The sequence below is a fragment of the Ursus americanus genome, chromosome 22, assembly GCF_024610735.1.
Source record: "Ursus americanus isolate L20-20 chromosome 22, mUrsAme1.1.p, whole genome shotgun sequence".
NCBI lineage: Eukaryota > Metazoa > Chordata > Mammalia > Carnivora > Ursidae > Ursus > Ursus americanus.
In genome coordinates this window covers 42,019,625-42,047,118 of record NC_142148.1, presented here as the reverse complement: position 1 = coordinate 42,047,118, position 27,494 = coordinate 42,019,625, and the positions used below count along the sequence as shown (strand labels likewise).

General features: G+C 44.4%; 1 protein-coding gene across 1 annotated transcript in view; it reads right to left on the bottom strand.

The window, feature by feature from the left end:
• Nucleotides 1-27,494, bottom strand: part of DTD1 (D-aminoacyl-tRNA deacylase 1) — a 188,745-nt gene that overhangs the window by 14,344 nt on the left and 146,907 nt on the right. Inside the window, exon 5 of the mRNA XM_045809758.2 lies at nucleotides 6,163-6,334. Within this exon, the coding sequence (XP_045665714.1) occupies nucleotides 6,182-6,334 (153 nt within the window). The 3' untranslated portion in view covers nucleotides 6,163-6,181. The remainder of the gene's footprint in view (nucleotides 1-6,162; nucleotides 6,335-27,494) is intronic.

The following is a 27,494-nucleotide window of genomic DNA, read 5'->3' as shown; positions in this document are numbered from 1 at the left end:
AGTGATTATTTACTATTCAGGAAGTAGAAGTGGATCATCATAAAGGTCTCCATCCTCGCTGTCATCAGGATGAGCAGGCGGGGCAGGAAGGGGAGAGGCTGGTCTTGCTGTCCCAGGGCGGTGGAGCAGAGGACATGCAGGAGGGGGAAGGGGAAGCAGGAGAGGCAGGCACACTCCGTGTCACTTTATGGAAACACCAAATCTCATCATTTATGACATTTTTGCTTTTTCTTTTCTCTAAAAATGTTTCTATATGGCACCAATCCTTCCTCTACCTCTGCTTTAGTTTCAGCGTCCATGTCATAAAAGCAGCCAAAAGCAGTCAGGAATACCTGGAACACTTTTGCCAGACTAACAGTTTGTTTTCTGCCACCGCTGCTTCTAGGTCTTCCTCCATCACCTGACATTCGTTTGGAAGCACTCGTCTCCCTCAAGTCGTCTTTTTTTTTTATAAAAATTTTTTTATAATGTTATGTTAATCACCATACAGTACATCCCAAGTTTATGATGTAAAGTTCCATGATTCATTACTTGCGTATAACACCCAGTACACCATGCGATATGTGCCCTCCTTACTACCCATCACTGGCCTATCCCAATCCCCATCCCCCTCCCCTCTGAAGCCCTCAGTTTGTTTCCCAGAGTCCATAGTCTCTCATGAAGTCGTCTTCTGTTAATTCCTCTGTGGTGTCTATTAGCTCTTAAATTTCTCCAAGATCCATATCATGAAACCCTTCACCCCCTCAACTCACTTTTTTTTTTTTAAACCATATCCACAATCTCTTTCATGATTTCCGTGACTGGCTCTGTTTTATACACTGTGAAGTCATGCACAACATCTGGACACAGTTTTCTCCAGCAGGGATTTATTGTCTCAGGCCTGATGGCTTTCATAGCATTTTCTATACTAACAGTGGCATCTTCAATGGGGTAATCCTTCCAGAGCTTCTTGATGTTCTATCGGGGTTCTCTTCTAGAGCACAGACAATGCTTTCCGTACAGTCCCGTGTGTGATGAGCCTTCAGGGTCCTCATGATCCCCTGATCTACAGCCTGGATTAGAGACCAGGTGTTTGGAGACCACAGACCACTTTGACACCTTCAGTGTTGAACTCACCGGGTTCTGTAGCCAGGGGCATTGTCCAATATCAAAAGAACTTTAAAAGGCAGTCCCTTCCTGGCAAGGTACTCCCGGACTTCAGGAACAAAGCATCAATGGAACCAATCCAGCAAAAGGGTTCTCACTGTCCAGGCCTTCTTGTTATGCAACCAAAAAGCAGCTGGTGTTTATCTTTTCCCTTCAAGGCTCGGGGGTTAGCAGCTTTGTAGATAAGGGCAGTCCTGATCATAAACCCAATTGCATTTGCTCAAAACAGCAGTTAGCCTCTCCCTTCCTGCCTTAAATCCTGACACTTGCTTCTCTTCCTTACTAATAAATGTCCTCTGGGACATTTTCTTCCAGAATAGGGCATTTTGTCTGCATTAAAAATCTGTTCAGTCAGATATCCTTTCTCCTCAATGATCTCAATGGTGTCTGGGAACTCATCTGCTGCCTCTTGGTCAGCAAAAGCTGCTTCTCCTGTTACCTTGATATTTGTGAAGCCAAACTTCTTTCTAAAATTATCAAACCATCCTTTACTGGCATGCAATTCAACAGTTTTAGATCCTTCACCTTCCTTTTGCTTAAGTTGTCACATAATGACTTCACCTTTTCTTTTCTTGAGTAATCTTTGAGTCCACAGGTATGCTTTTCTTCTAGCAATCTTGCACCCACATGAAAGCTGCATTTCTAATGAGATTAAAGGGTATTTTGCAAAAAGTGCAAGGTTTCTGTGCCTACTGGCATAGTTGCAGCAAAGGCTTCATGAATTTCCTTTCCCTTTCCCTTTCCTTCTTTCCTTCTTTCCTTCTTCTTTCCTTCTTTCCTTCTTTCCTTCTTTCCTTCTTTCCTTCTTTCCTTCTTTCTTTCTTTCTTTCTTTCTTTCTTAACAGTGTTCCTTACGCTGGATTCATTTATCCTGAGATGGTGGGCATTGCAAGCTTCAGACCTTAATCTATGGTACACATCAAGCAATCCAACTTTTTTGTGGCATCATGACTTTTCTCTGCTTCTTGTGAGCACTTCCAGCATCACTACGGGCACTCCGGATGGGTCCCACGATGTTACTCAAGGTTTAGGATATTGCATTAAACATGATGAAAAATATGTAAGAACTGCGAGAGATCACTTTTTACTACGATCCGCAATTTACTGCAGAGACAAACTGCTCACGCAGAGATGATTAGCGTCACACATTTTAAGCAGATACTCACAACACCTGCGCTCACTGCAATAGCAACAGGAGGTGGCTAGGAAATTACTATGGTCGTGTACAGCCTGTGCTATAGTTAATTTTATGCAGCTACCATTTAATACTGCATCTTCACACTTATTTACATTTTTCTCCACTGTAAATGGTACCACATATGGTCTGTTAAGTACTTCTGTGTATACGTTTGGATAAATTTTAACTTTTTATAATAGATTTATGTATATTTTATGGTAGTAACTGATAAAATAGATTGGTACCTACATATATTTTACGCATTCATGACATGCTAACTTTTTTTTCTTTCTTTTTTTTTTTTTTTGTATTTCTAGGTTACAGAGTTTGAGGACTTTCTCAAGTTGTTGCAAATCTTCAAAAAATCTTCCAATATATTTACTGAAAAAATCCATAATAAGGGGATCCATAGAGTTCAAACCCATGTTGTTCAACAGTCAACCACAGCATGATTTACCCCAAGTTCTATACTATCCAATCTGCAATACCTTGAGAATAAATATGATTATAGGTTTTTAACTTTTCCACCAATTTTAGAAAAGCAAAAAATAAATATCTACACATCTATGAGAAATTTTGTCTCTTAAACCTTGGGAGATGTTGGAAAGAAACACCCACCTTCACCTCTTCCCCGTTTTACTGTGTGCTGTTTTCTACTGTGAACATGTCCTCCAGAATGTTCTGTGATACAGTTACTGTCTCTTCCTCTATGCATGGGGCTTTCCGGTGTTTTTCTTGCCCACAGAAATAACAAAATCACTCCCAAACTGCCCACTGGCCACAGGATACTAATGCCCAGGATACCTTTCTACTGGAATTATTCTAACTAACTAAACTAACTAATCTACTGGAATTACTCTGAGGCCAAAATCTAACACAAATAGAAAGTTATGTTTTGCACTGATATAAAAAGTAGAATCCATACCCGTCAATAAATAAAACAAAGATTCAGAGTATTGAACAGAAACAGTTACATCAAAAATCAGAACTTAAGTTTATAAAATAGATGAGCAGGTAGTTAATATAATCAAGAAGGAAATCAACTAGGTGGCATAAGAATTTTTTAAAGCCATTTTGAAAATACAAGGTCCAAGACACGTTTGAATGTGTGTGTTTGTGTGTTTATGTTGTTAAGCTGGGTTTGGTTACTGGGAGATGAGTGATTATATATTTATTCCTTATCTATTCATTGAGTTCATCATAGGAGTCTGAAAATTCAATTTTTTAAAATTTATTGTAAAGTCCCAACACTCACTGGGGAAGAAGCTATTATTTATATAATCTTAAAACTGAAGGAAAAACACAGGGTGCTGTGTCAGAGTAGGGCCAAGAGAGCAAAACACCGTGCAGGCTGGGCAACTGCCCTTGGTCCAAGGAGGAGAAATAGAAAATGTCGAGTCTGGATTTTGCTTCTGAACCAAGGAACCACCCGCTATAATGAATGTCATTCCCTGGCCATCAGATTGGCCAGTCCTTCATCCTTCGTCCAGGGGGCAGGAGTGGGTACCAGGGCGTTCTCTCCAACACGATTCCTAGGGGGTAGGGGAGGCTTAAGAAGAAGCACCACAGAAACATGGGGGGAGCCCCCTTTGACCTTCCCCTCTCACCCCAGCCTGCTAGGACGGTCACCTGGCATTATGGCTCTACCTACCTGCCTTTCACAACATCACTGGTAAAGGGGGATGAGTTCTACTCTTTTAGTTGATGAAGAAAAAGCAAGGAAGCAAAAATGACACAACTTATTGCCACACAGAAATTGGCAGGATGGAAATAAGAACTCAGTGAGTTTCTGAGTTATTGCTGGACCGGCATAATGAGCATACTTGTAAAAGGAACTTCAAGAGCCACTTCCTGCTTTACTCTGCAGATTAACGGTTTCTGTTCAGGCTGCAAGTCAGAAGCAGTAGCAATATTTGTGATGACAAAACTGACCACTGATATGAGCAAATCATCACAAAGTTTTGAAGGGGTGGGAATGGAAGTTTTATGTGACGTAAATGCCACAAATTACACATGTAAATGTTACTGTGAGTTCATGAACATTTAACATTATTTAGACACCACGTAGCACTTTTCAGAAGTCTCTCCCTGACACCAACTGTTTCAGTTCATGAATAAAAACCCATATCTTAAGGTCCAGACCAAGAAAAGGGGATGGGGGGAGGCTTGTGACTGTGACAAATGAGGCTGAGTGTGAAAAAACCTCCCTCTGATTCCTGCTTCACTTTCACGTGAGCGTGAGAAAAATCAGCCAAGACCAGTGACCATGGCTCTGTCATCACCCAAAGAACAGGGAAGGAAACAGAGTCATTAGGGGAAAAGCCAAGGGGACATTACAGGATTTATTAACCAGTGCCTCCCTCCCCTTAAAACTATCAGTGAGTCAACAATGCAACCTTTCTGAGTGCTCTGTTCTGTTCCTTTGGTCTGTCCGTGTTTGTAAACCGGTTCCACCTATGCCCAATTATCACTGCGGACTCTGTAATATAGCTCAGTGTCTGGTAGTGTGCATCCTAAATTAAAGGTCATTTCACAGAGGGACTTCCCTTTTGGAAGGGAAAGAGAAGACAGAAACCACCTTATGAATGTTCTCCTCTCTCATCATCGTTCAACACCTCCACAATGAACCTGTATGCTGACTTGGTCTGAACCACAGACTATATAAAAGCTGAAGGCTCCGAAACGTATGACAAGACCTTGTTCCTCTCTTGATTTCTGCTACTCCCTCCTAACTTACCTATTGGTTCCAGCCTCACTCTCCTTGGCTGCTAGCATTAGCTCCTTAAACTCTGGACCTGATTATGTCACTTGTACATTCAAACCATTTGAGGTTTCTCACCATCCCAGAATGAAACCCAAATTTCCCAGTTGCACACCAGACCCTTATGACCCAGAACCTTCCTACTTCTCTAATTTTACAGAGGCTCCCCAGACAACCCCACTCCGAAATATACCCAGTGCTTCAGCCATTCTTTTCCACCTCGGTTCCAAAACTCTGTCCTTGTCCCACACCCAACAGTGTTTGCATCTGCTCTTCTCCTGACTTAGGCAGCTCCCATCCTCACCCCTCATCTGCCCATTTCCATATGTCCTCTGAGGTCTGGTTCTGGGGTCCTCCCCTCTGCGGAGTCTCCCCGACTTCCCTCTCCACCCCCTTACATTCCCACCACCTCCACAACAAACCACACTGCTGTCTATTTCTATGCCTCTCCCTAAACTTGTGAGCTCTAACAAGTAAGAGGCTCTCAAAAACGTGCTCACTGGGGGATGAACTTGAGCAAAGGCCATCAGATGCCTGGATCAAGTTTTAGACGCCTCCAACCTTCAGGCAGGGAGGTGGACTGAAGATGCATTCCTGGGTATGGAAGTGATGAGAATGAAGTCCGATTTTAGGAAAGGGAAACTGGGAGTGCAGTCGGTGCCAGGCAGGACAAATTGAAGTATGGAAGAACATGAGGCGGGCAGCTACGAGAGGCGCAGGCTGCAGGTGACCGTGGTCCCTGCTGGAGCTGCTGAAAGCAGGAATGGAGAGGAGGGAGCAGTGGTGAGGAAGGGCTCGGGTGAGGCTCCCAGTCTGGATCACACATCTGCGAACACTCTGGATATACAGTAGCAGCAGTTGTCTGCCAACACAGGCAAGTGAGGAAGGAGAACACCCCACGCCCATGGGCTCCCCACCCACACCTACACTTTTCTCTCCATCCGGGAAGGAGACAGATTCCAGGAAGCTATGGATGAATGCCCATAAAATGAATTCTGCCTCAAAAGCCATTCTGCTCTCCATTTGTTACCATTTGCCCAAAATGTGAGAAGACAGAGCAGGGAGGGGAGGCTCCTACCTGAGTTCCATCCCTAAGTCTACGGCTCCCGCTCAGAAGACACGTCGCCCTCCGCCCCACTGCTGGCACTGCGGTCTTCTTTTCGGGGGGCATTTCTTTCTTTGCTTGATTCAGAAGGCCCCTTGGCTCTGGTCTTTTCTTTCCTCTGCTGCTGTTTTTCAAGCTTTGACAGCTGATTATAAAAAAAAGACTTGTTTTACAAATGTAAACATGTGCCCATATATCCAAAACACTGATTACTTCACACACAGCAACCACTGAACATGCTTCTGTCTGATAACCCAGTGTGCCACAGTGTTTCACATGTGCCAAATGGTCTGCAAAATGTTCGTCAGGCACCTGAATTGTTAACACAGATTAGTCACACATGTGATCTCACTGGACTTTTCCCTACCCATAACTCATCTTGCCATGTGTTCTTTGAAAATGGTCAACAAACAGGCTTCATTGACAGGCTGAAAAGAGCCCCGTAAGTGAAAAAGGTTTTATTCTGTTTTAGTTTTTTTTTTTCCGCTGATTTCTCTGTAACTTTTTCTAACCAAGTTGTCTTCCCACTTACTGTTTTCTAAAGAGTGATCAACACACTCCTCTATTTGCTGAAGGTAAGAGAGAAGGCTCTGAATAAAGGACATTAAGCAATTTTAGATCGTCTCAGTTCTGTTTGTTCTTTGAGACTGAACTTACCCACAGCCAAAACCCTAAATGCTCCTGGTAGGCCGCATGGTGGCTACACAGGGATGCTGGCCCCAGGAGCCCTATCAGACCTCCTCTGGGCCAGATGGAGGACATGCCTCTGGCATCCGACTCCAGAGGAACCTGGGTCCGCTTCTCCCCTGGATAATCTCCCCAACTTGTTCAAGGAAACCACAGACTAGACAGTCGAAAGAAACAGATCATCTGACACTCTGAGCAACAGCAAGGACACTCCAGAAAGGCCTGCTGAGAAACTTGTCAGAGCACATTGGCCGAGTTTGGGCCCAGACGATTTTCTTAGACCAAAAAAGCCATCTGTAACGAGAGACAGCAACACCCAGTTTCATCTGCCTCCCAGACCAGGACTACAAACATTTTATGGTTCACATGGAAAGACAGAAACTTAATGAAGAGCTGGCTTCTCCCTGCCAATCACTGTCCCATTTCCAAGCACACAAAGAAAACACTATAACCAACCTGCTATGTCATCTCTTGATTATAGACAGACTTTGAACTGAATCTTTAGATAGATCAACAATCAGCAGCTCTCAATTTGGTCCAGAAAACCACATTTATTAACGGTTGACTTACAACATTATCTTTCCCACTCCCCATTTACCTGAAAAGTTGTAGTAAACAATGAGGTTGGTTAACACGCTAATTAGACTTTGTGAATGAAGACATCACTTCATCTTTGACCCATCAACTCTCCTCTCAAATAACTCCCCTGGAGAAATTCCCATTTATGTGCATAGGAAGGGCTCACAGGGATGAGTACAAACTGCACTATTGTTTCTATCAGCAAAAACCCAGAAACAACCTAAATATCCACTGACAGAAGGACAGATAAATGTAATGTGGTATATAGTCAAATAAAGCAATACTGCCAAGCAGATCTACATATATCAAAATGGATGTTATGTGAGCCAAATTAAGTTTCAAAATGCTATACGCGGCAGGATTCCACTTACACAAAACAGCACTATACGTTGCTCACGGGCTTATGCCGATATGGTATGACTAGAAGAACACAAACCAACTTCAGTAGAGTAGTTAAGTTTGAGATGACAGAGAAGAAAATGGGATCATGGTGGAATCAATATATACAGGCTTCTACCATAACTGCCAACATTTACTTTTATAAAAACACAACCATGTATAGAACAGGTCTGCTGACCAGTGCCAGTATGTGAACTGCTTGCTACTGGCACTTGGACCACTAACAATAAAATGCTTGCACCAGGATGTAAACCAACACATAGCTTCCTTCATCAACAAAGTCTTGTGAAAGTATCAGCTACTGAACTGTGTACTTGGTGCATTTTTCTCTGTACTATTCTGCCACAGATAAGAGGAATTTCTTGCATCTAAGACAAAAGCCTTCCATCCTCATTCCCCTTTTGGTGTTAAAATGCTCCTTTTTTTATGAAATGAGGAGGATAGTATATGGGGGTCCTTCTGTCTTGCTCTTTCCCCCCGCAAAAACGATCTTGGATTGCACAACGTGAATATACTTAACATTACTGAACTGCACACTTAAAAATGCTTAGGATGGTAAATTTCATGTGTATTTTAGTACAATTTTTAAAAACTTCATTGAGCTATATATAATAATCATATATTATAGGAGTTTCAGGTCTACACATGATGATTTGATATTTGTATATATTGCAAACTGATCACCATGATAAGTTTAGCTAACAGCCATCACTAAAGAAATTTGTTAATGATCTTAGAAAACACAGAGTTGGCACTCCATGCTGGACACCCCCCTCAATTACTTTTTTATTTTTTTATATTCCTAGTTCATGAATCCAAACATCTGGAAATCAGTGTTCTGCAGTGAACTGTGCTAAGTTGCATTCTGCTGCCAGCAGCTTACATTTACATCAGTGTCTGTGTATGTGTTTATACATATATGTATAATAAATATGTGTGTATCTATAGACAAATTATACACACACACACATAAAATCATGAACATGTTCCAAGTTAGGCACTAAGAAAGCATGATTTTTATTTTAAAAAGAACCCTCTCTGTTTTGTGTCCTCTCTTAAGAGGTAAATGTAGAAAATGTGAGTATCACCAGTGACTTAGCCTAACTAAGCCTCTCCTTCCTGCTAAAATTCAATCTCATGCAAAGGCCTGTTTGTCAACAACCTGTTCTTTACTTTCTACTCTTAAATGCTGGTGAGAAGCCAGACCCTGGGAGGGTGACAGGGAATAATTCCCAATGAAAGCAGGCTTCTCAGAGGTTCCTCCGGTGCCCACAGTGCCCATCTGATTCTGCACTGACTCGGAGATGCCATCAACAGAGTGTGAAACTGTGGAAACATCGATTTGACCTTTCACTCCAATCCTGTCCCCTCCCACCATGGACCACACTTGTAAATCATGTGTGATAATTATTGAAGCAACAGGCATAGCCTGAGTTTCCATGAACGATGTAATGCTGATTCTCTTACATTATTTATCTTAATACAACCCCAACCACATATGGTTCCATGCCTCGAAGTTCTCTGTGAGAACATTGTGAACTAACCTAATAAATTTAAGCCTTTTCTCAGAAAACTTGGAATCCAAGGCAGCCAAAACTTGGAATTTACATCTCAAGGCAAGAAAGCAGTTGGATTTTTTTTTTTTAAGGAAACAAATGACAAAGAAAGAAAAAGAAGAAAAGAAATTGGTAATGCATATGGAATCATGTAGGATGTCAACAGCTTTCAAATTAACAGGGAGATGCATGTCAAGGATAATGTAAACCACTACAGGTCCTGTGAACACATGATCTACAAACACTGAAATGGAGTACTTTTGGTTTTTTCTCTGTTTGTGAATTAACTGACGAGGGTGTCCATAATACAAAGGAAACACTGTCCAATCCATATAGGTTCTAGTGTCATAGGGAGACATCCAACCTTCCAAAGGCAACTCTGGGCGCACAGACGCTGCCAGGGCTGAATAACTAGTCTATGGCCAGCCTGTACCTCTCGTGGTGGATCTTGGAAAGTTCTGAGGGGGCTAAGATGGGGGGGATGGGAATATCTAGACCCCAAACTCCCCAACTCACAAGTAAATCCAGAGCAAATAAAGAATTTTCTTGTCATGAAGAGGTCCGTGCTCAAACTGCATAATGTTAGAATAAACTAGTCGCACATGCATACTACTGCAGGGCTTGCAAACCTGAACACCTTGAAGGACCGGGTGGGTAGCAAAATGAGAGAAGTAACAAAGTACCAGACAACAGGGCATGCTAGAGACTGCAGCCACACCGGAGAGGACAAGCCCCACCTAAGGACACTCACATTTCTTCTTAAACATCTGGACAGACGTCATGTCAATGGGACAGATATGGGCCCTCTGTTAGGAACCCCCACTTTGCACTCCCCCCTCTCCCCCGTGTGATCCCGTTTGCTCTGAACAAGCCAGTGACAGCTGTATTATCATCAGTGTCCCACAGAGGAACCACTGTCGGCTGCCGGCACCACAGGTACAGTCATCTTCCAGGCTTCTTCCTCCCTCCCTGCTGACCCGAGCCACTTGCTACTTCAGAAGTGGACATGTCTGGCCCTGCTATCACACGGGCATGCAATGGAAATCACAGCCAACAGGACCTGAGGGGGTGCAGGGGGCTACAGAGCAAGGTTTATCAGCCAGCCTTGTTCCCAGCTAATTAATGTTGAGTTATTGTTGTGTTTGACCCTTCTGACTTCCTCAACCATCAAGACAGAAATGTACAGGCAGCTTGCTGCTAAACCAAGGAGCTGGACCCGTGTCAGAACCAGTTTCTCTTTAATCTGGCAAACAGAGATGGCCTCGAGGTCCCCGCATATCTTCTAGCAATGAAGACAAGGGCAAAGAAGGATCACAGCCTGGCCTGCTGTATACTACAGGCAGAGTGGCAGGGGTTGCCAGTACCCCCAGCTTCCTCTGCTTTAAAATGGAGATTACAGGGGCACCTGAGTGGCTCAGTTGTTAAGCGTCTGACTCTTACTCTTGGCTCAGGTCACGATTTCAGGGTCATGAGATCGAGCCCTACGTCGGGATCTGCACTGAGCATGGAGCCTGATTAAGATTCTCTCTCCCTTTCCCTCTGCCCCTTCCCCCCCACTATTTACACTCCTCTCACTCTCTTAAAAAAAAGGGGGGGGACTATAATATTACCCTTCATACAACCCAAGTGCTTAGAACAGGGCCTGACTTGTAGTAAATGGAGATCATCAACTATATACCTGGTAGAGAGCCCCAGGAAGTCAAGGGGTCTGCTTGGCTTGCCTCTGTGTCCCTGGCACCTAGAACAGGTCATGACTTACAGCTGGCGCTCAATACACATATTTTTTTTTAAATTTTTTTTATTATATTATGTTAGTCACCATACAGTACATCCCTGGTTTTTTGATGTAAAGTTCGATGATTCATTAGTTGCGTATAACACCCAGTCAATATACATCTTAAATGAAGTTCATCAATTAAGAAAAAAGAGCATGTGGCTCCCTGAAAACAATGTGAAGTTTGGTGTCTACTGGCCTAGAGTTTGGTCCCATCTCAGCCACTTGCATGCTGTGAAACCATATACAAGTTACATAAAATACTTAACAGCTATGTTCTCATTTAGTTCAGTGGGTATTTTATGAGATATTTTGCTCTCAGCTGCAAGAGCTATAAACCTACCTGAGTATGGCTTAAACAGGAAGGAGCTGGAGGACCTCTCCTACAGGACAGTGGATTCCTTCAGCTCAGCCCTGCCACAGCTCATCTCTATGTAACTCTAGACATCCCCTCCTCATTCTGAGAGCTGCCACCATTCTAAATCTCCCCAAAGCAACAAGGGCCTAGAGTTAGCTCTCTAATGTCCCTGGCACTTGTCCTCAGAAAAGGACCCTGTGTGGCCTGTCAACAGCAGTCGGAAAGGCAGACAGGGGTGAGAGAGATGAGTCTGGCCCCAGGCCCATCCACTGACACAAGGCAGACACAGAGCAGGAAACAGTCCAACTGCCAGCATCAAGAGAATGCAAACAGGACGGGGACTCTCAAGGCCCAGCCATGGAGCAGGGAGGACCAAAGCAAGCAGTCAGTACCAGGGCATCACAGCAAGGAACACAGAGTGGCCAGGGTGTGGCAGGTCTCAAGAGGGGGCAAGCCCCAAGTTCAGGGAGGAACTGGCAGAGGTAGGTCAGGGAGAACCAATGAAAAGCCAGGGTTGAGAGTGGGGTGGGAGTCAATGTCCTCTAGGAGGGCTGAGAAGGCATGCGAATTACAGAGACCAGCATCATCCTGTATATTCATTCTTCGTGGCCAGACACATGGAGGTAGAGAGCATAGGCAGTTCAGACCACCTAAGCAGAAAACGACGGGCAGACGACAGAAGCCAAGGACATGCTACAGAGCAAGAGGCCAAGGTGAAGGCAGGAACAACCCAGGAAAATATGGAAAAGAGCGAGGGGTGAATGAGGTGAGGGTGCACCACTAGCAGGAACTGAAGTGTCACCACCAGGGAATGGCAGGTGATGCACTATGGGTGGTAACTACAGCCAGAGACTTGGGGGACAGACCAGATGTGGCAAAACAGCACAGCAGACTGGGGTGCTGGTGGTGTGGGGGAGCCCTGGGAACACATTTTCCCCAAGCTCCCCATTAACTCAGACAACCACGTGACCTGCACGGGGTGGCACACACTAAACACGGCATGAGTAAGTGCAGAGATGAATGAGCGGGACCTGTTCTGTTTGAAGAGTGACAGCCTCAGAGGGAAGGAAGACTTGAACTGTTGTCACGTCAGCTGTGTGGCTGCACAGCTCTGTACCAGCTCTTGGGGGAAGGAAACTACATGGGACCCTCCCAGCCATGTGATGCCGAGTATCAGCACTACAGGTGAGTCCTGGCTTCCGGGGTGGGTACAGCAGTCTCGTATGCAGACAGCAGCTCCTGGGCAGGCCATTCAATCCTTCACACATCTGTCTGCTCTTCTGTAAATGCTACACCATCCCCCGCCCAGTCTGCCAGCCCAGGGCCCGAGTGGGGACAGCATGTGGCACAGGCATGGCCGCTAGCACGTGGAGAGCACCAAACAAACAGGGAATCGTTCTTACCTGCCCTGTGCTTTCACCCACAATACAGCACTTTAGAGGGATCCTCAAAGGCTGATCATTGCACACTGTGGAATGCTCCAGTGTGATGATGACAGAAAACACAACATGAGTCACTTAAGCCTTTGGTGGACACTAATGAGCTGCCAGGAACATCCCAACGAGAAAGCCTGAGCGCTCAGCACTGTGTGTGCAATCAGACTCCAGGCTCCCCTGACTCCGCCCACTCCAAGAGAAGCTCAGGTGAGGTTTGCTGCCCTATAACTGAGAACACCCACGTGGGTGGAAGGGTGGAAGCAGAGGTGGCAGAGCTGACCCATGTCTGCTGTTGCGGTCCGTTCCGCCTACCTCTCTGGGGAACACTGGAGCCCGCCAGGCCGCTAGGTGCTGAGTGCAGGTTTGAAGGGGCCCTAGAAAACCAACTTCTTTGCAAGTCATTTTAGAACAAAACAGGTGCCCAGGAATTCCTGATGGAAGGATCACTCTTAAAGTGAGATAGTGTCTTAAACTTGCTTCCAATGTGGTCTGGGGGAATAAGGGCAAAAAACTACAGCTTCTTGTCGATGTCCTCATAAATTCCCATACGTCCCATGAAAACCATGTAAAGGTCTTCCTCCTTTTTTTTTTTTTTTAAGATTATTTACTTATTTATTTGAGAAAGAAAGAGAGCACGAGCAAAGGGGAGGAGCAGAAGGAGAGGGAGAAGCAGACTCCCCACTGAGCTGGGAGCCTGACACAGGGCTCGATTCCAGGAACCCAAGATCATGACCCAAGCTGAAGGCAGACCCTTAACCAACTGAGCCACCCAGGTGCCCCCCTCTTTCTCCTTTTGGAGCCTACAGTTGACAGAAGAGAGTACCTCCTTCCTCAAAGGAACCACAGACATAACCTGAAATTTTAACTTCAGTTCTTTAAAGTCTTTCTTCACACTCAGGAAATAAATGACCCCTTAGACTATGATAACCAGTTTGCCACCTTTAGCATTCCAAGAAGTCAAGGGCAGATATTATAATTCCCAAATTGCTTTTGAGAACTACGGAGGTGAAGTCAGTTGAGAGAGAGCACACCCAAGACCACATCTAGGCACCAGTCAGGCTGGGAAGAGCACCAGGTCTCCCAGACTCCCAGCCAAGACTCCAGTTGACCTGCCTCCTTTTGAAGCAAAAGCTCCTGGGGTGAGCCATAGGTCCAGGACAGCAAACTTGGTCTCTATTCTTGCTAGGGCAATGTTGGGCCCACCCCCTCAGCCCCATCTTTGAGTTATTTTAATGCTGGTTATTTCCTGCCAGCCTGTTCTGTCCTGCATATGAGCAAAATCTAATTAGAGAGTGAAGAAAATAACAAAAGAAAAACTCAAGCCCCATGAAGTCAGTTACTATGATTTTTATAGACCATAGTGGAGATGGAAAAGTTCTGTTCCAACCAACCCCTTGCAAAGATTCCAAGAAAGTCTTATGGTACAAGTCATAAAGATCAAATGTCTCTTCTGCAATTACTTTTTAAAATACCACAAGGTATTATTACTCTGAGGGTGCTGGCCCACACCTGTGGCCCTGCTGGTGTCAGGAGGCACAACTGGGCAATCACAGGAGATTGCAAAGGAAGGACATGCCCAGCCAGGCTCCCTTAGAAGTAAGGACATGAGTTAAAGGACAAAATGTCCCAAACAGATCAGCCCCGTCAACTCATTTCAATAGCTTTAGAACTTTCCACAATGGTCACTGTCTTTCCTTAGTGTCCAGCAACTCCCACCACCAGTAAAAATGCCCTGACTCTGTCGTTTAAACTGCCCCGTGCAGTCCTTCGCTCACTCTGCAGGTAAACAAAACAAGCTGACGTTAGATATATGCTTTGTTGAATAGCTCATAATTTCAAGGTAATGTATGAGTGAAGCGCTGAGGAATACAGAAATATTCAATCAGCAATGAACCTCCTCAGGGTTAGGCTGAATTACAGCACTTCCCTGTGCCTCAGTGTGCTCTCCTAGACCACATACACCAGGTGGCAAGCCGGCATTACTACCGTGAAGATGCAGTAGAGCCCAAGGGGGCCGGCATGGTGACTGGAACAGCCCGCTATCCTTCCATAATGGACCGAGACACTTTCAGAAGTGGATTCTTCAAAGGATGGGAGAGACCTACGCTCAAACTCTGGATGGGGATACTTCCACCTGCTGGTCCAATGCACAGCAACTTGCTACAGACTGGCTTTGCCTTCAGAATCACGGCATCTCCTGAGCTATTGGACACCCCTGGGTCTACGACCTTTTGCTTCTCAGTTTCTTCCTGCTACCTACAGGCCAGAGTGGCAGAAGGTGGGAAGGGGAAAGAAGAGAAGGCAAATTCCAACCAGCAAATGATTTATGGGCAAAAATCACAGAAGTGTGAATCTACCATGGAATTTTAAACAATCTGTAGAAACCTACTTCTATAGATTATCTCTAATTGACCAGGCCATTTTTTTAAAAGCAACTGAAATTTGTATCTGGGCAATTTGTCTTATCAAACTGTAATTTGATATAATCTCATATTATGTGATAATTCTGAAAGCTTTTTTTAAAAAATTCCTTGTGTAATGGAAAACCTGACAGAACATTTGAAGAGGATGTTTCCATATACACTGCCGCGTCTGTCATTATGTCAACTGTCGTGTTATTTTTAAATCAACGGGCTGCTTAATAAAAACATTACGAAGCAAAGTGCACACACGGTACCTAATTTTCATACATTATTAACTCTGCTTGAGGTTTTTGTGGGAATTAAAAAAAAAAAAAGCAAGCAGGCAGGCATCTGTTCCCATCTGAAATCGTGCAAGCTAATTTTATTTTCTAATTCCCCATTGTTTACAAAAACCCTCTTAAGCATGCAAAAATGATGGGGGGGCGGTGAGGATGGGGGTGTTCAGTTGTCTTTCCTATTATTCTTACTTCACTAAGTCCCATCAGTGTACTCCCTCACCACACAGACACAAACAGTGGGGCTTGTTTTAGGCCATGGTGGGATGCACCAAGGGGTTCAAGATCAGCCCAGGCATGTGTTTCTCTATCAATGCAGCTGCCCTCAGATCTCCAAGTTGGCCCACTACAGCAGATGCTACCAGCGCCCACTGTGTCCCCTAGCCTAGAGGTCACTGCAGTGTCAGCAGACAACTGCCTGTAAACCCAGAACTTTTGACCTGTACCTCTCTGTCTGAGGACACCACCTGGCCAGGGGCAGGGGCTAGCCCCAGGTCAACACCTCTAAGAGTAAGTTCAGTCACCAAGAGATGAGAGTTGAAGGGTTCAAAACCCAGCTTCCTTACCCATCATTGTGCCAACTCTGAAAAAGTTCTATATAGTCCCCCAGAGGGTCCCCAGGGATCATCAATGTGGCCTTAGTAGGCTTTTCTCTGCCCTGTCTCCCTGTGCTTCCTGGAAGACCTCTCTATATCTGAATCCTTTTACTCTGGGAGGACCCAAACCAGAAACATTTTAAACTCGTCGAAATGAGTCATGTGATTAATGTGACTAATGTGATTAATTCACTCTGTGTAACTTGTTACCTGGCCCTCCGTTAACCAGCATCCTACACTGGTTTACACACCTGGACAATGGAGGGCAGTGGCAATGCTTGGGATCACACTCCCAGTCACAGCCCTAAAGGATGCAGCAACGTGAAGGGACGCCTGAGCAAGTCTGGAGTGTAATCCCACAACAGTTTATTACATATGCTGACGCTCTGAACACTAATCACCCATCCTCATGAAACACTACATATTCTAGTAGCCGGGATTTTTATGATGTTGCCCTCCACTCCCTAACTCTATTGGAGAACAAGGTATCACTGCCCTTCTAACACTTCTCAACTCTTCATTCTATCAGTGGCCTGGGCTTTTGCTTTGATGGGGACTAATTTTAAAATTTCAAGAGTTATAGGAAAGGAATAACCATTTCCCCTCCACTGAAAGAGAAGCAACAACCCACAGCATTTGGGAGGCCAGAGGCTGGCCTTCCTCCACTCCACACACCAAGTGAATGGATTCTTCTCTCCTCCTCTGTGCCTATGTGCATTGATTGCTTTCTAGGCCATAAGCTATTTGAAGGCAGAAATATCAGGCAACTCTTTGGTCAACATCTACTTTAGACTGAAGTCAACATCTATCACACTGTTGGCACATGTCTGGTTCATAATCATGAACTGTAGCAAAGTTTAAGGAGACACTAAAGCAATTTCAGTTCTGCTATTCCAGTGCATAATTGGTAACAGAAAACTGTTCGCGAGCATTTCAAACTAATACTGTTCTTTAAATGATTCAAAATGTTTCTTCAATTTGCAAGTCTTTAAGAAAGGGGGAGTGGGACGTTTTCTCTGCCCCACTTGGTCTATATATTGTACAAATGCCAATGGAGCAGATTTGGAACAATGAAGAATTATCGTACAAAATAACAATAATCCAAAAAAGAGGAAGACATGGGACCCAGAGAAACAGTGGACATTCTCTGGGAGAGAAATCATGGCCAGGCTCAGGCAAGATGAGGGCTTGGCAGCCCGGTGAGCAACCCATCCACAGGGAGCACAGTGAGGGTTCCAGAACTGGGTTCTCAAAGAAGGGGCCTCTAGAGGGGATGTGTGGCAAACAGCAGTTTGGAGCAGCAGGAGTAAATACAGTACTTTCAGTAAAATTTCAAGAGAAAGACAAGTACATAATCCTAGAAAAGCAAAAGGCTGAATAAGACCAAAAAAATCCTAAGATACGGTCTGATTCTGTGGTAACTAACAGTTCCAGAATCATGACAACGCAAACACTATTTATTAATTCAATTAAAAATAATGAATCAAAAAATAAATAATTAATTATATCATAATACTAGAAAGACAGAAGGGGTAGGAAGTGAACAGTACTAAGTAGCATGAAGTAATGCCAGAATGTAATATATCAAGAAATAATAGTTTCAATGAAATAGTTTCAAGTATGATAAAGGTGGGGCACCTGGGTAGCTCAGTCGGTTATGTATCTGCCTTCAACTCAGGTCATGATCCCAGGGTCCTGGGATCAAGCCCCTCATCGGGCTCCCTGCTCAGAAGGGGAATCTGCTCCCTCTCCCTCTGCCCCTGCTTGTACGCACGCACTCCCTCTCTCAAATAAATAAATAAAATCTTTTTTAAAAATATGTTAAAGGTGCTCATTTGTGTGGAACAGGACTGGGAGAAGGAAAAACAGGCAAAGGCATTTATTTTTCATTATAAGCCTTTAGGTATTACCTGATCTTTAATTATGCACATAATTACTTTAATAAATAATTTGAAATCTGTTTAAGAAAGAAAAGTCAAGCAGCAGATATAGTTAGCAACAGATTCAATACCATAAAAAAAGTTAATGATTCAGAAAAATCAGTTCATGTAATCCTTCCAATATCAAGAGGGCAAGACTATAAGCAAAAGGAGCAGAAACTTATAAGTCAGCCGCAGGACAGAAACTGCAAAAGAAGAGATCAGAGCAAATACAGAAAAAGCAATAAGCAAAGACATCACTGGAGAACAACCTCCCAGCTATGGAAAGGCTCAAGTATGTCCTAGAAGGACCAACATCAGGGAAATTTAAAAGAAATCCACAGAGGGCACCTGCCTTCTCTTCCATGCCACTAAATGCCACCAGAGAGCCAAGACACAGAAAACACTAACAAACCATGTGTTGGAGGAATAAAAGAATGACTGCGTGATGACAGACAGATGGGTGGACAAAAGGAAGGAAGAAAGCCAACCAAGCATCAGGATGATGCCTGCAAGGTCTGAGAGTAAAGGATGGCGACCCAAATATTCAATATTGACCAGGATGTTTACAAACTTGCAAGTATTGAGAAGGTATTACAGCCATTCCCATCCTTAAAAAAAAAAAAAAAAAAGCATAAATAAATTACTCATAGAACTAGAGCCTCTTTTTTTTTTTTTAAGATTTTATTTATTTATGTGACAGAGAGACAGCCAGCGAGAGAGGGAACACAGCAGGGGAGTGGGAGAGGAAGAAGCAAGCTCCCAGCAGAGGAGCCCGATGTGGGACTCGATCCCGGAACGCCGGGATCATGCCCTGAGCCGAAGGCAGATGCTTAACAACTGCGCTACCCAGGCGCCCCAGAACTAGAGCCCCTTAAGAGAGTAATAAAGGAAATTGTGTTAAGTAATATGACCAATAAAATGAGTTATACAAGTTCCATAACTAGCTGGTGGATACAAAGAAGAAAATGCAAATGAGAAATTAATCAAACTTATCAGGACCCAAAAATTCAGATCCACAAGTAATTTTTTAAAATGTGAAGAAATGTAGGGGCGCCTGGGTGGCTCAGTCGTTAAGCGTCTGCCTTCGGCTCAGGGCGTGATCCCAGCATTCTGGGATCGAGTCCCACATCAGGCTCCTCCGCTAGGAGCCTGCTTCTTCCTCTCCCACTCCCCCTGCTTGTGTTCCCTCTCTCGCTGGCTGTCTCTCTCTGTCAAATAAATAAATAAAATCCTAAATAAATAAATAAATAAATAAATAAATAAATAAAATGTGCAGAAATGTAGGGGTGCCTGGGTGGCCAGTCAGTTAAATGTCCAAGTCTTGATTTTGGCTCAGGTCATGATCTTAGGGTCGTGAGATAGCCCAGCACCAGGCTCTGTGCTCAGCATGGAGATGGTCTGGGATTCTCTCTCTTCCTCGCGCTCTGCCCCTTCCCCAGTTTGCTCTCTCAAAAAAAATAAAAATAAAAATAAATAAAAGAAATGAAGAAATGCAAACACCTAATAAGCTTATGAAAAGAGTTCAACTTCACTAGCAACTAAATTGATGCAAATAAAAACAATAAGATACAATATATGATTATTCATCAAGTTGCCAAGGATTAAACAATGATAATAATCAGCCTTTGCAAGGGTCTGAGGAAAGGAACATTATATATTATTGGTGGAGAGTGTAAATTTGGGCCTTAGGGGTACAACTTGGCAATGCTCATTTCAAAGCACTAAGAGTATGAACCAGCAATTCCACCTTTTTGGATTTATCTTGTAGAAAACAAGTGGCTTAGTACACAAAGATACATGCTAAAGGATGTTCACTGCACTCATTTTTACAATAGTAAAAACTGTGGAGGAACCTAAAAGTCCACAAGAAAAGGAATTAATTAAATTAATTAAATAAATTAGGGGACATTCTGTACAAATTGATTCGCCTGATTTGAGGTGTTCCTATGAAAATCCTGTGACTGCAGTAATCAAAAACTAGAACTCCCATCTCTTTTTTTTTTCCCCCTTAAGATCAGGAACTTGACAAGGATGCCCACTCTTGCCACTATTATTCAACATAGTACTAGAAGTCCTTGCAACAGCAATCAGACGACAAAAAGGGATCAAAGGTATTCAAATCGGCAAAGAAGAAGTCAAAAATGTCTCTCTTCGCAGATGACATGATACTCTATATGGAAAACCCAAAAGAAGCCACTCCCAAACTATTAGAAGTTATAGAGCAATTCAGTAACGTGGCAGGATACAAAATCAATGCTCAGAAATCAGTAGCATTTCTTTTTTTTTTTTTTTAACTTTTTTTTTTTTTAAGATTTTATTTATTTATTTGACAGAGACAGCCAGCGAGAGAGGGAACACGAGCAGGGGGAGTGGGAGAGGAAGAAGCAGGCTCCCAGCGGAGGGGCCTGATGTGGGACTTGATCCCAGAATGCTGGGATCACGCCCTGAGCCGAAGGCAGACGCTTAACGACTGAGCCACCCAGGCGCCCCTCAGTTGCATTTCTATACACGAATAACGAGACCGAAGAAAGAGAAATTAGGGAATCCATCCCATTTACAATAGCACCAAAAACCATACGTTACCTTGGAATTAACTTAACCAGAGACGTAAAGGACCTATATTCTAGAAACTACAAATCACTCTTGAAAGACATTGAGGAAGACACAAAAAGATGGAAAGATATTCCATGCTCATGGATCGGAAGAATTAACATAGTTAAAATGTCCATGCTACCCAGAGCAATCTACGCTTTCAATGCTATCCCGATCAAAATACCGAGGACATTTTTCAAAGAACTGGAACAAATAGTCCTTAAATTTGTATGGAACCAGAAAAGGCCCCGAATCTCCAAGGAACTGTTGAAAAGGAAAAACAAAGCTGGGGGCATCACAATGCCGGATTTCGAGCTGTACCACAAAGCTGTGATCACAAAGACAGCATGGTACTGGCACAAAAACAGACACATAGACCAATGGAACAGAATAGAGAACCCAGAAATGGACCCTCGGCTCTTTGGGCAACTAATATTTGATAAAGCAGGAAAAAACATCCGGTGGGAAAAAGACAGTCTCTTCAATAAATGGTGCTGGGAAAATTGGACAGCTACATGCAAAAGAATGAAACTTGACCACTATCTCACACCATACACAAAAATAAACTCCAAATGGATGAAAGACCTCGATGTGAGACAGGAATCCATCAAAATTCTAGAGGAGAACATAGGCAGCAACCTCTACAACATCGGCCAAAGCAACCTTTTTCATGATACATCCCCAAAGGCAAGAGAAACAAAAGATAAAATGAATTTATGGGACTTCATCAAGATTAAAAGTTTCTGCACAGCCAAGGAAACAGTCAGAAAAACTAAGAGGCAGCCCACAGAATGGGAGAATATATTTGCAAATGACACTACAGGTAAAGGACTGGTATCCAAGATCTACAAAGAACTTCTCAAACTCAATACGTGAGAAACAAATAAACAAATCAAAAAATGGGCAGAAGACGTGAACAGACACTTTTCCAATGAAGACATACAAATGGCTAACAGACACATGAAAAAATGTTCAAAAGCATTAGCCATCAAGGAAATTCAAATCAAAACCACACTGAGATACCACCTTACGCCAGTTAGAATGGCAAAAATAGACAAGGCAAGAAACAACAATTGTTGGAGAGGATGTGGAGAAAGGGGATCCCTCCTACATTGTTGGTGGGAATGCAAGTTGGTACAGCCACTCTGGAAAACAGTGTGGAGGTCCCTTAAAAAGTTAAAAATTGAGCTACCCTATGATCCAGCCATTGCACTACTGGGTGTTTACCCCAAAGATACAAATGTAGTAAAGAGAAGGGCCATATGCACCCCAATGTTCATAGCAGCAATGTCCACAATAGCTAAATCGTGGAAGGAGCCGAGATGCCCTTCAACAGATGACTGGATTAAGAAGTTGTGGTCCATATATACAATGGAATATTACTCAGCTATCAGAAAGAACGAGTTCTCAACATTTGCAGCAACATGGACGGCACTGGAGGAGATAATGCTAAGTGAAATAAGTCAAGCAGAGAAAGACAACTATCATATGATTTCTCTCATCTATGGAACATAAGAACTAGGATGATCAGTAGGGGAAGAAAGGGATAAAGAAAGGGGGGGTAATCAGAAGGGGGAATGAAACATGAGAGACTATGGACTATGAGAAACAAACTGAAGGCCTCGGGGGGGGGGGGGGATGGGATAGACCGGTGATGGGTAGTAAGGAGGGCATGTACTGCATGGTGCATTGGGTGTTATACGCAACTAATGAATCATCGAGCCTTACATCGGAAACCGGGGATGTACTGTGTGGTAACTAACATAATATAATAAAAACTCATTAAAAAAAAAAAAAGATTTTATTTATTCAACAGAGATAGAGACAGCCAGAGAGAGAGGGAACACAAGCAGGGAGAGTGGGAGAGGAAGAAGCAGGCTCATAGTGGAGGAGCCTGATGTGGGGCTTGATCCCATAACGCCGGGATCACGCCCTGAGCCGAAGGCAGACGCCTAACCACTGTGCCACCCAGGCGCCCCCCATGTCTTCATCATTAAGCAAGAAAGCCAGAGGCACCTGGGTGGCTCAGTTGGTTAAGTGTCCAACTCTTGACCTCAGCTCCGGCCTTGATCTCAGGGTGCTGGGTGTGGAGCCTACTTTAAAAAGTTAAAAAAAAAGAAAAAAAAGAAAAGAAAGCCAGACAGACAGACACCGCTGCTTAGGGACACGCATGTGCTTGAAGTCATTCTGAGAGACAGGAACCAGGCTGACCGACACAGGACACAGCATAGTAGTCTTCGCTGGGCATTTGGGGGGGGGGGGGGTGGGCAGGAAGGCCGCTGGGTATGGCACATGCTCTACTCTTAAGCTTAGGAGGGAGATCCTTGGGTGTTCACCTTAACGTTATGCTCTTTACATGCATGTGTGTTATATACGTTCTCTCCCAGCTATCAAATATTGTCATAAATTTTTTTAAGCACAAGAGTGACGACACTTCATCTTTAGTCATTGCTTTGTCCAAACAGCTCCAACACTGACTCGCCTCCAAAAAGAATATCTAAAGAGGTAAGAACTCTTGATCACAAACACAATTCTCAAGTGCGCAGCCTGTCAGAGAAAAGGAAATGCTCTTCAATAGTACTATTCCAACACTCCCAAGATTCGACTGAAACCTCAGCTCTGAATGCCCCTGCAACGTGGCTAGGCCTGCTCAGTCTCAGGGTCCACAGGCAGATACCCCACTAGGGGCCAGAACTGTAGCACTCAAACTTTCTTTGAAATCTGAGGTCTGCTATCATTACCGTCTACTTCTGAAAGGAAATGTTAGCCAACCCCCACAAAACTCTCATGAATGCAATTTGTGTGGGAGAAAACGTATTTGTAAAAGCATCAGCTATCAGCTGCTCCACCCCGCCCCAAGATAAATTTGTAATTAGGCAGGACTCATTTTTCAGGATGCTATCAGGAGTATCACCTCCTGAGAGGAAATTTGCTAACAATGAAGTCAGAGAATAGAAGCACTGCTCATACAGCCATCCTACTGTTTGGATTCTCCTGACTCAAAACACACATATTACTAGACAGACCCAGGAAAGAGTACAGGTGCTTCTCCTAACCCATCAGCCCCACTCCGCGCTATAAAGAAGACCAATCCTCAACGGATGTTGTTGTCAAGTGCCTTGTGCCAATAAGGTCCTAAAAAGACTCGACAACTTTGGTTACTCTACTTCGCTCTACTTTCCCAATTCCCACAATCAGACACCAAGAGAGGGTGACGAGCAGCAACCTGTGTGGAACTGGGGCTGGCCCCCGCTGTTCCAAGATGCTCCAAGCATTTCCTGGGAGCTAGCTGAAAGACAGACTCTCTGATCCCACCCAGACCTGGAGATCAGAGTCTGTGGGGACCAGACCCCCAGGGGGTTCATGTGCACCTTAACTTTGAGACACACTGGGCTAAAGGACTTATCCTAAACTGAGGATGCAGAGGGAACACCGTCTTCAATTAGATTGCAGCGAACCGCTCTGAAGAGGGGCTCATGGAGGTTGTGGAGGGAGGAAGTAACGCCCAGCCCCCAGTCATGCTTTGCTGCTGCCTCTGACCAAAAGCCAGCCCACCGTGACTGCCTTCCATCTTCCCACACCCCAGGAGAAGCTTTTAGCCAGCTTATCCCCCCAGCTTTGTAGCTAAGGGGTTGCTACCGTCCAGCAAGTGGTCTATGCCAGACAGGGAAGCCGGGAGGCCAGGAGGGACTTATCAGACTCTGAGTCGATGGAGGGGCCAAATCCAAACCCCTCCAGACCTCTTTCCCTCCACCCCCTCTACACACACAAACACACACTCTCCCAGGTCCTGGCCTCTGGCTCCTGGCCTCCTCCTCCTCCAGCTGGCCACACTGCCCATGGGAAACCCCTCTTTGACCACTATAACCAACTTTTGTAACTTCTCAAAATGCACGCCCCCATCAGCTTCATGGAAGGGGGATACTTAAGGCAAGGCATTCTAGGCCTCCACACCACTGTCAAGGGTAGCTTCCTTTAATCTGTTTTATACACTCCAGTTCTGCATGGAATTTTAACTAAAACCCAAGATTACATACCTAAAGAAGTATGAAAAGGACTTACAGAGACTTCTGTAACTACCTAACAATGCTCCCTGACTCATCTTGTCCCCTTCAAATCTATCCTGTACTCAGCCAGAGATGCAGTCAAAATGCCAAGTCGATGGCCTCCCTAGCAGCATTATTTGTAATACCCAACAAGTGAGGCAACACAAATGTCCATCACATGACGAATGGATAGATAAAATGTAGTTTAGCCACACGAGGAAGTATTATTTGGAAATAAAAGGACTGAACTCATGTTATATCTTACAATGTGGATGAACACTGAAAACATTATGCTAAGTGAAAAAAAAGCCAGGCACCAAAGGCCATATAATGCCCGATTCCATTTATATGAAATGTCCAGGGCAGACAAATCTGTAGACGCAGAAAATAAACACTGTTTACCTGGGGCTGGGCTTTTCTGTGGTGATGGCTATTATGGGGATGGCTGCACAACTCTGAACATAGTAAAAGTCACTGAACTGTACACTTTAAGTAGGTGAACTGTATGCGAATAATATCTCAGTAAAATTGTTGAAAAAATAAAGTCACTCCCCACTTAGAACCCTTCCAGGGTGGCGCTCCATTTCCAAAGGACCAAGTCAATGCTCCTCAGTGCGTTACAGTTCTCCATGAACTGGCCTCAAAGTGCTTCATTTCCCACTTCTCCTCCCCTTGCTTTTCATGCTCTAGGATATCTAAACTCTCCCAACCCCACCCCATCACCCTGTTTCCTGACCAGGCCTACATGCATGCCTAGACTCCCATGTCACCCCACTCCTAATCATCTTCAGAGCCTCAGCTTCAGCATCCTGGTCTTCTCTGGGAACTGGATTGAGGGCCCCCTCCGGGTCCCCAGAGTAGTCCTGGCCCCTGCACCCCAGAAGCTCAGGAAGCATCCAGTCTGGCCTGCAGCTCTTGAGTTCACAGTTAGCTCTGAACAGGCTTACACGCATGCTGCCAAGCACTGGGCCCGATACCAGCACCTTGCCACAGCCCATCTAGGAAGGTGCACGCCATCCTTCCATCAACTCCCCAATGCCACGGGCCCAGCAACAGAAGCCCACACACCATCCTCACTGGCTCTCAGCTGACAAGGCCAATGGGCTCCTGGAATACAAAGACAGTAATTCTCCAAACTTAGTCTTCAAGTTTTCCTTTCTCTGGGAAAGATAAAGCCACTCCTAAGACCCTTCTCCCCACCCTTCCACTGGCAATTAACATCTTAAGAAAATACTGTGTCCCCATCTCCTCAGTCGATTGGGAGCAAAACTACAACAAATGACAGCAAATCATCCCAAAGCCCTGGGACTAAATCTGGATCTTCCTCAGCAGGCAAAGGAGCGACACTCTCTACTGAGACCACCTTCCTGACAAGAGGAGTAGAATTCCCAATCATCCAATAGAATGTCCCTCAGAAACATCTCCAAGATGTCACTCCCTTCATGTCTATGCACAAAGTACCTAAATTTTGGTGCCAGCAGCTGACATTTACACTGATGATTAACTGGGCTGAATTATGTCAGTACTCTGTAAGAAAAAAACCTGGATTGACAACCCCCCCCCCAACATTGCTGTATTTGTGGTGCAAGATCACTTATACGGTGCAATTTCATGATGAGAATTAATATAAATATGGGCTCACAGGCGGACAAATAAATCGCACAACTTTCAATTATGACATCAAGATCAGGAACATTTCTGGACAAACAGATGAAGAATGATTTTGACGAAGCAGGAAAGAAAATGCCTCTGCTGTCATTAGGAAGGTCAGGCTGGCAAGATAAATGTCTAAATTTCAGGTTCAATCAGTCATTCACAGACCAGCTATGCCAGAGGCCTTCCCATGCCACACCCATAAATTCAGAAATACCCCTGAACCTGTGAGGACCCCGAACAATTAAACTTGAGGACAATCTAATGTTGTGGCACCAAGCGACCTCCTCCACTAAGACAAAACCATCTAGATGGTGGGAGCAGCATACAAAGATTCCAGTTCTGTAGAACCGACCACAGCACCCATCTGCCTGGAAAGAGCCCAAGAGTAGAGCAGAGGGAGGGAGGCTTCCAGCACTCCTCGACATCTGCCTCTGACCGCCCAGGAAGCCCTGTCTGAATTCCAAGGGATAAACACCACACCAGACACAGACCGAGATGCAGGAAGGAGAGAAAGTGCTGACCACGCCTTAGAGGTTTCTGGCTAGACATCCACTGAAGCACAGTTGTAACTGGGAGGCTGAGTCTGAGAAAATGCCAATGTAGTACGATGATGACACTGACCACTGTCATGGAGAGAGAGATGTGAGTCAACTGAAAACAGACTGTGACTGGGAGTCGAGGTCTAAGGGTGAGCCAAACTGGAAGCATCTCGGAGACTTCAAGGTGAGACTGTCATGGCATCTTACTCAAGATGACCACAGCTTCTTACAGAAAATATCATCAAAAAGTAGCTCCTGGGGGCGCCTGTCAGTTAAGCGTCCAATTCTTGGTTTAGGCTCAGGTCAGGATCTCACGGGTCATGAGAATGTGCCCTATATTGGGATCCAGACTCAGTGGGGAGTCTGCTTGGGATTCTCTCTCTCCTTCTGCCCTTCCCCCTACTTGTGCGCTCCCTCGTGCACTCTCTAAAATAAATAAATAAATCTTAAAAAAAACAAAACAAAAC